Source organism: Parus major, chromosome 14 (genome assembly GCF_001522545.3).
Source record: "Parus major isolate Abel chromosome 14, Parus_major1.1, whole genome shotgun sequence".
Classification (NCBI taxonomy): Eukaryota; Metazoa; Chordata; class Aves; order Passeriformes; family Paridae; genus Parus; species Parus major.
In genome coordinates this window covers 14,146,632-14,159,667 of record NC_031783.1, presented here as the reverse complement: position 1 = coordinate 14,159,667, position 13,036 = coordinate 14,146,632, and the positions used below count along the sequence as shown (strand labels likewise).

Sequence of the window (13,036 nt, the reverse complement as noted above, 5' to 3'; positions counted from 1 at the left end):
GACCTGCAGGAATTCAGGTGCACAAAGAGATCCCAATCCTTGGAGACCTGCAGGAATTCAGGTGCACAACAAGAACCCAAGGCTGCAAATTCCACCCCTTCATTCCCTGCTTGGAGGAGCCATCCATAATTTGACCATGATGGGTTTCTCTTCTATTTTTTTGTCACCCCTGGTTCTGCTGCCAGGAACGGGGCAGAATTCTTGTTTTGACCTCCTTGACTTTGCCCTCTGAGCAGCCACAGGAGTCACCGAGGAGAATTTCTCCTCCATTTGCTCAGATGATTCTTTTATTTATCTGGAGAGGGACTCCTGGGGTTTTATTGGATTCAGTGATTCCAGGAAGGCTCTGGGGTCCTTGCTGAAACCACAAGTGGCAGATCCTCAGCGAGGGCCTGAGCTTCCGAGGCTTTCAGACCCGAGCTATTTAGGAGAGGATTTTTTTGGTCTGTTTATCTGAACTTGGAATGAACTGTTTGAGGTTTGTCCCTAATAAAAGCATAGTTTGGAATCGCTGGAATATTCTGCAGTGTAAATATGGCCTTGAAAATGGGCAGAGGGGGACGTGTTTTGCCTGCAGTCAAGGCTTGCTCTTATTTAAACTCAAGGATGCTGAAATCTTCCAAACTGATCCCACACAGTTCCTGCCCTTCCTTCGAATAGTGGGAAACTGAATCCTGCAGCCCAAGGATGATTCAAAGCTGAAATTCTAAAGTTTAGACTCAAATCTGAGCTTTTTTGAGCCTTCCCTGGGATCTGCCAGTGGGATTTGGGGTTAAACCTTTCTGTGCTGGTTTTTGGTGAGAGTTTCCAGCACGGCCATTCCCATTCCAGACTGAATGGGATCCTCATGCCAGCACTGCCAATCTTCTCCCATATCCTGGGGATCCCTGAGCATTTTGGATCCTCCTGCAATTCCACGTGGTTCCCTTTTGGCTCTGGAATCCTGGGCAGCAGCAAAAGGTGTGGAGATCCCCAGAGCTGCTGGGAGCGGTCGTGCTCTCCCTCTTTGTGTCTGGAAAAGGAATTTTTGTCCTGATGCAGCTCAGAGCCCAATGGTGGGCAGGAGTTTTCCCTGCCAGAGTCATTAAGGCTTCGAAAAAAAACTGGCAAAAAAAGCAAAAACCTCCACTTTAGACCAACTCTCCTGGAAGGGCCTCGTGTTGCTGCCAAGCTTTGCTCCTCATCCCGATCCGAGCTGCATTTCGTGACAGAACCACTGCTCGAGCCAAAAGCCTGAAGTTCCCAGTTCAGAGAAGGTCAAAAGGAGACATTGCAGCGATTTGAAGGTGTTGCTGTGATTTCGTTTTCTCCCAGCCAGAAAGTTGGATGAAAATAATCCTCGCCATGAAAAGCTTTGTTTGCAGCAAATCGATGATTTGTTTCGCTCCTGGAAAAAAAAACTCCTGCTCTGGGATTGGCTTTAATTTGGACAAGAAACAACAGTGGCTCCTAGTGGCTGACTCTGAGGGAATGGCCAAATCCATCTTGAGTGTCCCTTTCTTGACCCTTCTCGTGGATCTTTGCTCGTCAGCGAGCGGGAGGAGCGGGAAATCTGCGCTGGGAGCAATAAACCATTTCAGAAGGCGCAAAAATATCCCCATTTCCCGGGCTGCTGGTGTCGGGAGAAAGGAATTACAAGGCTGGAGCATTGGATGTTTGGCTCATCTGCTCCACTCCAATAATCCCCAGCAGAGCTTGGCCGCCGTTCAGGCCCATCCGTCCTTGTCCTGCCTGGTGTCCCGGCAGGATCCCGCTCCCACATCCCTGCTCGCGGCTGGCCCTGTCATCACGGCTCCAAACGCCATCCCAAAAGGATAATGAAGATCCCTGAGGTGAGATTCTGCAGTGTCAGCCGTCCCTCAACCTTTCCCAGGCGTCCTGCCGTGCTGAAATCTGCTGGATCAGCTCCTGGGCACAGCTGCTGACGTTCCAGGCCGCCTCCTTGGCCTCTCCCGTCCCTCGTGGCCTCTCTCCCCTCCCTGACAGATCACTGCGGATTTTTCTCCCGGATTTCAATAGGAAGCAAAAATCGCAGCGCTGGGGACAAAGCAAAAAGGACACAAATTGTCAAGGGAAACTGGGAAATAAATCCAGCACTGGCTCAGTGCTCCACAGGCCACGGGAGAATCTTGGGTTTGCCTAAGGAAAATTGGGATTTTAGAGAATAACAATGTACAGATTCCTTTTGTTTGCCTTAGGGTGTTTTTGGGGTGGTTCAGCTTGTCAGATTTTTTGGTGGTGACTCTGAGATTGTCTTTTCATGTTGGACTCGAAGACCTTTGAGGTCTTTTCCAACCTTAGCGATTCCATGCTTCTATATCCACATCATTCCAGGATTAGGGATTTTGAAGTGCTCGCCAGGAAGCCAAATTTTCATGATCCAATTGCAACTCCTGGCAGCAGCACAGGGAATTTGGAGAACCCCACACTACGTCTGCCTTTGGTGCATGAGGCTGCTGCTCTGTGGGAGAGGACGAGGCTCTGGGAATGGCAGTGGGCAGGTTTTCCATGTTTCCCAGGAAAAAAGTGCTGGGAAACAGCAGGGAAAACAGAGCAACCCCAGCAGGCTGCAGATTCCTGTCAAGAATGATGGTGGCTTCTTCCCCAAGACAATCAGCAAGAGAGTGAGAGGAAATGGCCTCAAGCTGTGCCAGGGGAGGTTCAGGTTGGACAGCAGCAGGAATTTCTTCATGGAAAGGAAGCTCAGGCCTTGGAACTGCCCAGGGAGGTTTGGAGTCCCCACCCCTGGAGGTGTCCAAGGAATTCCTGGAGGTGGCACTCGGAGCTCTGGGCTGGGGACAAGGTGGGGATCAGGCCCAGCTGGGACTCGATGGTCCTGGAGGTCTTTTCCAGCCTCAGCGACCCTGGGATTTGGGATTCCGTGTGATTCCTTGCTGATGAAATTAATGCTTGTCATTAATTTCCCAGCCTCGGCCTGCCACCAACACCCTGTTCCAGGAGCTCTGTGCCTGCAGGGACATGAGACTTTAATGAGTTATTTTGCTCCTTGTCAAGAATTCCCTTGTCCTGGGGGGACCCTGAACGTGCCAGGTCCTGCCAAAGAGCTCGGGGACGCTGCCAGCACCGTGTCCTGCCACCGCTCGGAGCCTGGGAGCCTGCAGGGCTATTTTAGGATCAGTCTCTGTGGAGAGCTGGTTAAATTCCATCCCAGAGCGGCCCTGAGCTGCTGCTGAGGGTTTTATTTTTGCCTCTCCCCGGGTTGTTTTGGCATCGTGATGGAGAGGAATGGGATGGGCGAGCTCTGCGCCATGCGAGGGGATCGGGCCCTGCCGCTCAGGTGCTGGCTGGAGACAGAAGAACTGCACATTTCCCAGATTTCTCCCGGTATCCCATGGCAATTCGAGTTTATGGATTAGAACCGGGAGCTCTGAGTGCTCTTCCCCCCGGATAAATGGTTGAGCAGCAGACAGACGATTGCAGGGAGTAATTTAGCAGTGAATGATGGCTCATTAGCAGCCCACGAGCTGGAGGGGATGTGTGGGCTCTTCCCGAATCCCAGTTAACTCTTCCACCCTCTCCTCCCACTGCCAAGGGTTGGATTTCCCGAGTGTGGAGTTCAGTGTGATGGTGTTACAGTGGTTTCTCCTTTAGAGCTTCAAATAGTGCCACAACATCCCCCAAAACCAGCCGGGTTTTACCCCCCCTAACGAGGGATGGGGAATAAAGGGAATTATTATCAGTCCAGGAGATGAGTCAGATATGAAAATCACACCTTTTCCCAGACAGTGTCATTACACCGAGGAAAAGGAAATGAAAAAGACTCATTTTGCCTCACAAAGAAGCAGGCCTGGAACTAGAACTGCTCGCTGCAGAGCCGGGTGCTGCTGGAAGGAGCAGCTCCCGTGAGTGAACAAATCGATCCCACCTTTTCCCGTTTTCCCTGACACGTCTGGGCACCGGGCAGGCTTTGCTGCATTTCCCAGGAAAGGAATGGAATGTCTGGAAACAAGGTTGGAGCCCGAGGGAATGTGGTGCTGGGATAGAGGAGGGGCATGGAAAAATCTTGGATTTTGGCTCCATTAAACTGCTGCACACCCAGAGAAACTCAGAGATCCTGAACGCAGTCCTGGCACTCAGGGCTAGGATTAAAATCTGCTGGTTCAAATCCTTAAATGCTTAAATAATGCTTAAAATCCTGCCACTTCCAATCTGCTGGTTTTAGGAAAGGCTGTTTTGGAGTTTTGTGGGAAAATTTCCAAAGGGAGATAAATACAATCAAGAGATACAAAACTATTGATCCCACTGGTTTTAATTGTGAGGGTTTTTTCCCTAAAACTCTTTGGAGGTGTTGTAAGAAAAATGCTTTGTTGTAGTGAATAGAGCTGTGATATTCCTCTGTCCAAAGCAGCGTTCCTGGTTTGGATGTAGCAGCGTCCACAAAGTTCTGCTGGAGTCAGTGCAGGAAAAGCAGAGAGATCCATGTGAATCCAGGCAGATTCCAGCCCGGATAATTCTACCTTGGAACAAACCCTCTGCTTTGCTTAGCCTGAATTATTTTGGATTGGGCACGGTTCCTCTCCAGCTGCTCCAGAACTGGGCTGAGATCCTGTGATCCCAGTAAAACCCACGGGGACACTCCAGGAGGTTTATCTGCTGTTCCCTCAGACATTTCTTTTTCTCCATGGCTTTCCAGAAGGAGCACAAATCCCAGCGGGAGGAACATCTCCCATTTTCTCTGACCACCCTCCTTTTCCACCCACAGCCAGACGAGCTGACCAACGCCTTGGAGATCAGCAACATCGTCTTCACCAGCATGTTTGCCCTGGAGATGCTCCTGAAACTCCTGGCCTTTGGGATCTTTGGCTACATCAAGAACCCCTACAACATCTTCGACGGGATCATCGTGGTCATCAGGTCACTGCTGGTCCTTTCCTGGGGGTCCAGACAGGCTGGGGAGAGGGATGAGGATCGGGAATGGCAAGGGAAATTTAGGTGGAGTCACCATCCCTGGATGTGTTCAAAAGACTGGATGTGGCACTCGGTGCCGTGGTTTGGTTGGCGAGGAGGTTTTAGGGCTCGGTGATCTTAAAAGTCCCTTCCAGCCTGGTTCATTCTGTGATTCCATGTGTTAATCCAGGGTTGGGATGTGCTCTAATTGTGCTGGATTTTTGGATGCCTGTCCTTAGGAGGGCTAAAGTGAAGCCAAAGTAATGTCCAGAGTAAATCAACCTGGCAGATGGAGAGGAAAATCTGTTTATGCCACGCATCTGGCACTGGGGTGGATTTTCCACTCCAGTGCAGGGTGGCTGTTCCTGGGATGGGGGTGCTGGGGGTGTCCCCATGCCAGCAGTGTCCTCCCTCTCCCAAATTACCCCAGCTCGGCTGGAACTGGGCAAGCAGGAGGGGAAGGGAGGGCCCTGTTCCACTGTGCTCCCCAGGGGATCCTTCCTGACCCCTCCTCCATCAGGAATTTGGGGTGAAGAGTTCCAGGGACACAGAGGTGTAAACCAGGAGAGTGCCCTTGGCACATCCCTGTGATCCGGACAAGGCTCAAGATTCGGAAAAGTCGAGTTCTGAACAAAGGTCTGATCCAACCAACCCCCCCAAAACATCCCTCTGGATGCTCCAAAGGGAGATAAATACCTCAAGGGACAGAAAACTATCGATCCTACTGACCTGAAGTGGGTTTTTGTTTCCCTAATTCTCTTAAGAGATGCCGGAAGAAAAATACCAGAGCTGTGCTGATATTCTGATATCGTAGGAATGGATATTCCAGGGACAAAATTGCATCCCACGTTACTGTAGTGGTGCAGACATGGAGAACCCCGGGAAAAAAAGGGGAATTAAGGAGGGAATTCACCCCAAAACAGCTGTAAAGGAGATGAGTTGCGCCACGAGAGGCGCGACCGCACGGCTGGGGAGCGAAAAGCGGGAAAGGAGCGGGAAAGGAGCGGGAAAAGGGCGGATTCCTGGGGAGAATCAGCTGGTCCCAGCGGTGTCCCCGTGTCCCTGCAGTGTCTGGGAGATCATCGGGCAGTCGGACGGGGGCCTGTCCGTGCTCCGCACGTTCCGGCTGCTCCGCGTGCTGAAGCTGGTGCGCTTCATGCCCGCCCTGCGCCGCCAGCTCGTGGTGCTCATGAAGACCATGGACAACGTGGCCACCTTCTGCATGCTGCTCATGCTCTTCATCTTCATCTTCAGGTAGTTCCCAGCCCGGCAGCTCTTGCTTGAGGAGCTGTTCCATTTTGGGAATGTGTGGGTGGGCATAGGGACAGGCCAGCAGTGTGTGGGGAGTGCTCCCAGAGGGATATTTGGGGATATTTACCCCTTTCCAGCCTGTTTTTCATGGAATGCCATCACTGCAGGGGTGAATGAAGGATGCAAACAGGCAGTAATTGCCCCTCAGAGACTCCTGAGCTGTGCCTGTCACTGACTGAACCGTACCAGTATTAGATTTGGGATGGAAATTATGCAGATTCCGAGATTTCTGCCTGTTTGACCTTCTAATGCCCCTCAGGATTCTCTGCTTGGAAACCAGGGAGCTGGCAAACGTGGTTTGTCATTTTTCCAGACAAAGGAGATCCTTGATTTTCCCTTACAGTGCAGACAACTGGAATGAAATGCGAGTCAGGAGAAACAAATTGCAGGGTGAAAAAAAACCCCACCGGGAGCGTTAAAGTATCCATAAAACCCCTGCAAGCACATTTCACCCACGTGTTCCTTCCATCTCCCTCTCCCCACTCCAGCATCCTCGGCATGCACCTCTTTGGATGCAAGTTCAGCCTGAAAACCGACACGGGAGACACAGTTCCCGACAGGAAGAATTTTGATTCCTTACTTTGGGCCATTGTGACCGTGTTCCAGGTAAGCTCTGAGTCCTCAGGGATGTTTTTGAGGGGGAACATGAGGAGGTTTTGTTCCATGAAACTTTTCCAGGAGGTGTTGAATTTGGAGTGAAGAATTTTTAGGGTAGAGATGGCGTTTCTGGGTCTAAAAGCCCTGAAATCTACCCAAAATCAGCACTGCCTGTATCTCTTATCAGTAAAAGGAGGGTGTCCACTCTTCTTTTCCTTTTTTTGCTGCCCATCCTGCTCCTGCTCTGCAGATTTCTGTCTCCTGCACTGCCCCTTTGCAAACAATTCGTGTAACTGGGAGTGACAAATCCCCTCCCCAGCCACAGCTGGAGGTGCTTGATATAAAAAGTTGTGTTTCCTCTGCAGCCAAGTTCTGGTTTGTGCCTGAAATTCCTGGCAGCTTCCACAACAGAGGAATCAACTGCTGTTTTGAGGATATTTTAAATACAAAAATGAGACTTTCAAAGCTCAGGCCTTAGAATCTGAGTGCAACAAGTGTAAATAAAGTTTCTGAAGGCAGAGTAGCATCCCTCAAGGTGGAAACCAGTCCAGAGCCTCTGCTGTGGATATAAATTCTTACAAAGGAACAAGGACAAATCAACCCCAGCCTCAGAGCTTCCCATTTTTGCCTTCCCAACACAACGGATTGCTGCATTTCTCCTCCCAATCCCTTGGGAAACGCAGCTGGCACGGAGCACAGAGGCTCAGTCCTGTGTCCCCAGAAGGTTATTGAGCAGCATGACTCAGTGCAGCACTCCTGTCCCCAAAGCCACCTTGGTTTGGGGGCTTTGGGGCCATTTTCACTGCCTGGATTAATGTGGAACGTGAGCCTGTCATCCATTTCTCCGGGATTTTTGAAGCTGGAGAGCAGAAATCCCTGAGGAAGATCCCTCAGAGCTTTTGCAGTGACGGGGATTTTTCTGCCCAGTGTTTTTACCTAAAGGAAACAACTTCCCTGAGGTTCTGGAGCCACCCAATGTCACAGATCTCATTAAATATCCCGTCCCTTACCCTTTCCTTCAGCTCCAGCTGCCTCCTAAAGAGCAGCCTGAGAGGAGACAAGATCTGCGGCCTCAGGCCTGTTATCTTCTGATGGTTATCAGAGGAGGCAACATCTCCACGAAATAATGGGATTAGGACAGTGCATCCTTCACTTTGGGATATCTTGGATCTAAACTGTCCTCTGTGGGCAGGGGAGCACCAGCCCTTCCTGCAGGGAGGGGAGGCTCCGCCAGCAGAGGTGCAAAGATCTAAATAAAGGCAAATTTCTGCAGCGTGATCCGAAATCACATGCAAAAGAGCTAAATAAAGGCCAATTTCTGCTGCCTCATCTCATGACTTGGCTGAGGAAAGGTCAGGAGGAGAGGGGGAGCTGCAGGGGTTCAGTGCAGCTGCTGTGCCCCGAGCACTGGAGGAACTGAGGCTCTTGCTCCCCTTTCCCTGCAGATCCTGACGCAGGAGGACTGGAACGTGGTGCTCTACAACGGGATGGCCTCCACCTCCTCCTGGGCCGCCCTCTACTTCGTGGCCCTGATGACCTTTGGCAATTACGTGCTCTTCAACCTCCTGGTGGCCATCCTGGTGGAAGGATTCCAGGCAGAGGTGAGAGAGCTGACACACACGGGTGGGGATAATCCACGTCAGGGAAATCATCTACCCGCACAAATCAAATTGAAGGGGTGCAGATGAGCTGTGTTGGGCACCTGAAGCTCTGCTGGATCAACCTTTGCAGCCCTAAATTCAAATTGAAGGGGTGCAGATGAGCTGTGTTGAGCACCTGAAGCTCTGCTGGATCAACCTTTGCAGTTAAAGCCCACTGGATGTGGAATGGGAATTGAGGGGCCAAGACTTTTGATCTCCTACATGGTCTGCTGTGTGATTTAGAAGAAATAATTTGAGATTAATTTTACTCACCAGATCTCCCATATATCCCACAGTTTGTGTTTCTATGTGGTGGAACTCAAGCTTTCAATATATCCAAAAGCTTTACTAAAATCCAAAAAAAGATTAAATCAACTGATAAGATTAAATTCCCTTGATAAGGGAAAGGGAATCAGGGTTGTCCTAAAAGGAAATCAGGGTTGTCCTAAAAGGAAATCAGGGTTGCTGAGCAGGGTTTTCCCCTCATGTTTTCCCCACATGTTCCAGCCCTGGGGACCAGGATGGCTCAGAGTCCTGTCCTTTCCTTGGGACTCTGTCCCTTCTGGAATATTTCTGGATCCCAGCTGTTCCAAAGCTGTTTCCAGCTTCCTAACACGAAATTCTCGGATCTTTGGGACGATGCTTTATAAGGTGGAAGGATTTTTTCTCCTCTCAGCAGCCTGGCAGCCTGCAGGGATCTTTGCAGGGAGCAGCTCCCGTTCCTCCCCTGCCCTCTGGGAGCTGGAACCTCGTGCTGATGTGCAGCCAGAGCTGGGCAGAGCTCTCTGAGTGCCTGATTGCTCCTCCAGACAAACTGTGGTTTCCCTGCTCAGCCCTGATGGCTCCTTTCAGAGCTCTTGGTTTAAATGTGTGTAAGCTCTGCTTTTCCCAGCCTGGATTATTCACCCCAAAGCAGCAGCCACAGACGTGGCACTTGCAGGGCACATTTTGCTCTCCGTTCCCATTTATTTTCAGCCCTGACATCAGGCTCATCACTTGTCTCAGCGAGAGGTGTTACACAAAACCCTGCAGGGCTCCTCTCAGGCCTTGCACTGAGAAATCATGGAATCCTGGAATGACTTCAGAGTTCTGGTTCCAACCCCCTGCCATGGGCAGGGAACCTTCCACCAGAGCAGGTTGCTCTGGCTGCAAAACAAAGACAAATTCTGGGAGCTGGGTTTGCTTTTGTCATGCCTGGTTCTGCTGGGAACGGGGCAGAACTCTTGTTTTGACCTCCTTGACTTTGCCCTCTGAGCAGCCACAGCAGTCACTGAGGAGAATTTCTCCTCCATTTGCTCAGGTGTTTCTTTTATTTATCTGGAGAGGGACTCCTGGGAGATGTGTGCAGCTGAGAGCTGCTCTCAACTCAGAACCATCAGCAGGGCTTCAGCAAGGGCACTAAAAATCGTCCTGTGAACCACAGCAAACGCTCTCAGCCTGATACCAGCTCCTGATCTGCCTCTGGAGCAAGTTTGCCAGGAATTTTCCTAGAAGAGAACAGACTTAAATGGCCACAAACCCATTTTTAGTACATTTGTACTTAGTACAAGTAGCCAGACTTCAAACAGGGCTGTAATTGCATATTTGTGCTTACACCGTTCCCATGTCATTTTGAAATCTCCCCCCAGAGCTGCTCTGGGAGAGCAGGAAAACCTCCCAAAATTGTGCAGATCTTTCATCCACTCTGCACTGGCGTTTCTGCTCTGAAACAAAGATGAATCGGGGAGCTCAAGCCTTTCGCTCATCCTGGCCGTGGCACTTTGCAATAAATCACAGGCAAAATGAAGTTCATTGCCACTTCAGCACCGTGCCTCTGGAAATTGTGGGGATTTGTTCAGGCACCAGGCGAGGAACTGCGCTCCTTTTTCTGGGATCAGCTCTTCAATCCAGCCGTTTGCTGTGGATTTGCACAGATTCCTGCAGTCCTGAGGAATCCAGCCAGAGTCCTGCTGGCATTCTGCTGGAATCCCTCCCCCAGCAAGGAGAGCCTGGGGCTGGCTCCTCTGGCCCAGGCTGATCGTTTCTGCTGGCAGATGTGTGCAAAGGGGAAAACGAGCTGGACTTCCAGCAGGAAAGGCAGGGTGAGGGTGGCTCTTCCCTGTCCTGAGACGCTGCAGGGCTGCCAGGCAAACTGGCCTCATTCCCTCTGCCTCAGGTTGCCAAGAGATTTCCCAAAACAATCTGTTCCCAGCCAGCACAAGCAAATCAGGGTTTCCAGATCTAAGTCAATTTTAAAGCGCTGTCAAACACAGGATTAAAACCCTCTGACATCCTTTGACATCAAACCCTCCGTGCTTTCAGCTGGGATCACGGAGACAGCGAACAAGCAGCCCCAGCGTGCCAGGTTTTTCAGTCATTCCTGCAATTCCAGCTGCTCTGGGATGTTCTCCCCTGGGATCTGCTGTTCCAGGAGCAGTGAAGGAAGCACAGTGACATGGCAGGGACGTTGTGACAGCCACAGCATCGTCCTTTCTGTCCAGATGAGGGAAAACAAGGAAGAGGGACTCGCCTGGGATCATTCCCAGGGTGGTCTCGAAGGGAATTTGGTATAAACCACCCACGGGGAGCAGAGCTCTGAGCTGCTGAGGAGTCCTAATGAATTGAGTCTGTTAATTACCCTCCTCCTCTCTGCAGGGAGATGCCAACAGGTCAGACACAGATGAGGACAAGACATCTGCCAACTTTGAGGACGAGTTTGAGAAGCTGAAAGACCTCAGAGCAACAGGTGGGGTTTTGTGCCTGCACTTTCCTGGGGATCTGGGAGCTACAACTCTGCTTCCACAACAGAAGAACCCAGGTTTATTTGGCAATTAATCAGATTGCAAAGCGACCAGAGCAGCTCTGCAAAGCGTAGGGGACGCTGGATGAGCACTGATATTTCCTTTAGACAGATGTTTTTTCTAATTTAAACATCCCCAAGAATTTTTAGCTGTGTCTCCTCCTTCCCCCTGCACCATTAGCACGGAGTGCTTTGCTGACAGCAATGTTCTCACCCCACTTCTCGGCAGCTTTTCCAATCAATCATGTTCTCATCTGTTCCTTTTGGTTTCCCACACAAAATGCATTTGGGTGAGGTTTGATGGATGGAAAATGTTGCTGCTCATTTGTGTTCCAGGAGGGTCTGGCAGTCGATTTAGGGAAGGCCCACACTGCTCTGGTGTACCAAAAACATGGAATTGGAGGTGACAGCCTTCACTTTGCAGCCAGAGGGGTGACAAAGAGGGATCACACATTTTTAACAGTGAATGATGGCAAACAGGAGCCACTTCAGTTCCTGCTTCCTTTGATTCCCAGCTTGGGCTCTGTTAGGATCCCTCCAAATGCTTCTAAACCAGGATTTGTTTCAGCCAAGGAAATGCTGATTGTGGGGAGCAGGGGGAATTCAGCTGAGGAAGGGGCAGAAACATTTGTTGGGGAAGCTGAGGCAGAGCTGGATCACAGGAAGGTGATGGAGAAGCTCAGGCTGGACACGAAGCAGCAAATCCCCAAGACCAAGTGATCAAACATCCCTTGCAATGGGACAAGAATGAGCCCATGGGACCAAACCTGCACCAGCTTCAAATCAGGAGAGATTTCTGGGGGAAAGAAATATTGTCACCTCTGCTCAGGTGACACAGAAAGAGAAACCAGGGCTGAAGGTGCTGTCAGTCCACGTCCAGGAGTGATTGTGTCCAGGGGCCAGGTGATGACTCAACAGCAAAAATGTTTCAGCAATTTCAGTGCAGAGCTCTTGGTGTTTAACTCGGGGGTAGGAGGGACGTGTTTGGCAGAGTAGCAAATTTTAGCTGAAATTTCCACCCTCAAGGTGAATTCCAGCATCCCCATGGATTCCTGGGGTGCAGGTCAGGGATTTGTGCACAAACCAGCAGTGAACACATCCAATTAAAGCAAATTTTACTGCAAGAGCCCCCAGTGGAACAAACAGCAGGGGTGAGGCACCCAGTTGGATTTCTCCCTGCAGAACTGAACTGCTTCCCTTCTGATCCTTCCCCCTCCTCAAGGCTGGTTCTGAAATATCAGCTGATTCCTGATATGAAAGCAGAGCCCACTAAGCCCAGCAGAACAGGAATTAGTCCAGCTCTAGTGCGGGGTTTGGTTCTGTTACAGGGTTAGCTCTGGTTTGGTTCAGAGCAAATATTGGGTTTTGCAGCCTGTTCCTGCCCTACAGCCAAAATAGTTCATTTTTGGGGTTTCCACAGTGCTGTGCCATTCCATTTCTGTTATGGATGGGGAAAAGCAACTTCCATTTCCTGTTCCCAGTGTTTTCTGAGTGCCTCCACACGTGTGAACTTCAGGCATGTCACAAAATCCTGAAACTCCAGACCCAGCACAGACAGGAGCTGGAATCCCCAGGTGGAATTCAGCCTGGAAATTCTCAGCCAGCCCCAAAACTCAAATTCCACTCTCTAAATCCCAAGGAACAGAGAGCAGAATTTCCTGGAAGTGCTCAAAGCTCCAGGGGCTTGGAGAAACCTGATCTAGTGGGAGACTGATGGAAGGGGGCTTGGAATGAGGGGGTGGGATGGGATGGGATGGGATGGGATGGGATGGGATGGGATGGGATGGGATGGGATGGGATG

The 13,036-nt window shown here is 50.7% G+C and overlaps 1 protein-coding gene across 2 annotated transcripts in view; it reads left to right on the top strand.

The window, feature by feature from the left end:
- Positions 1–13,036, top strand: part of CACNA1H (calcium voltage-gated channel subunit alpha1 H) — a 105,765-nt gene that overhangs the window by 53,698 nt on the left and 39,031 nt on the right. For both annotated transcript variants that reach the window (XM_033517936.1, XM_033517935.1), the window contains exons 9-13: positions 4,724–4,875; positions 5,977–6,162; positions 6,708–6,825; positions 8,262–8,417; positions 11,091–11,181. In XM_033517936.1, the coding sequence (XP_033373827.1) occupies positions 4,724–4,875; positions 5,977–6,162; positions 6,708–6,825; positions 8,262–8,417; positions 11,091–11,181 (703 nt within the window). The remainder of the gene's footprint in view (positions 1–4,723; positions 4,876–5,976; positions 6,163–6,707; positions 6,826–8,261; positions 8,418–11,090; positions 11,182–13,036) is intronic.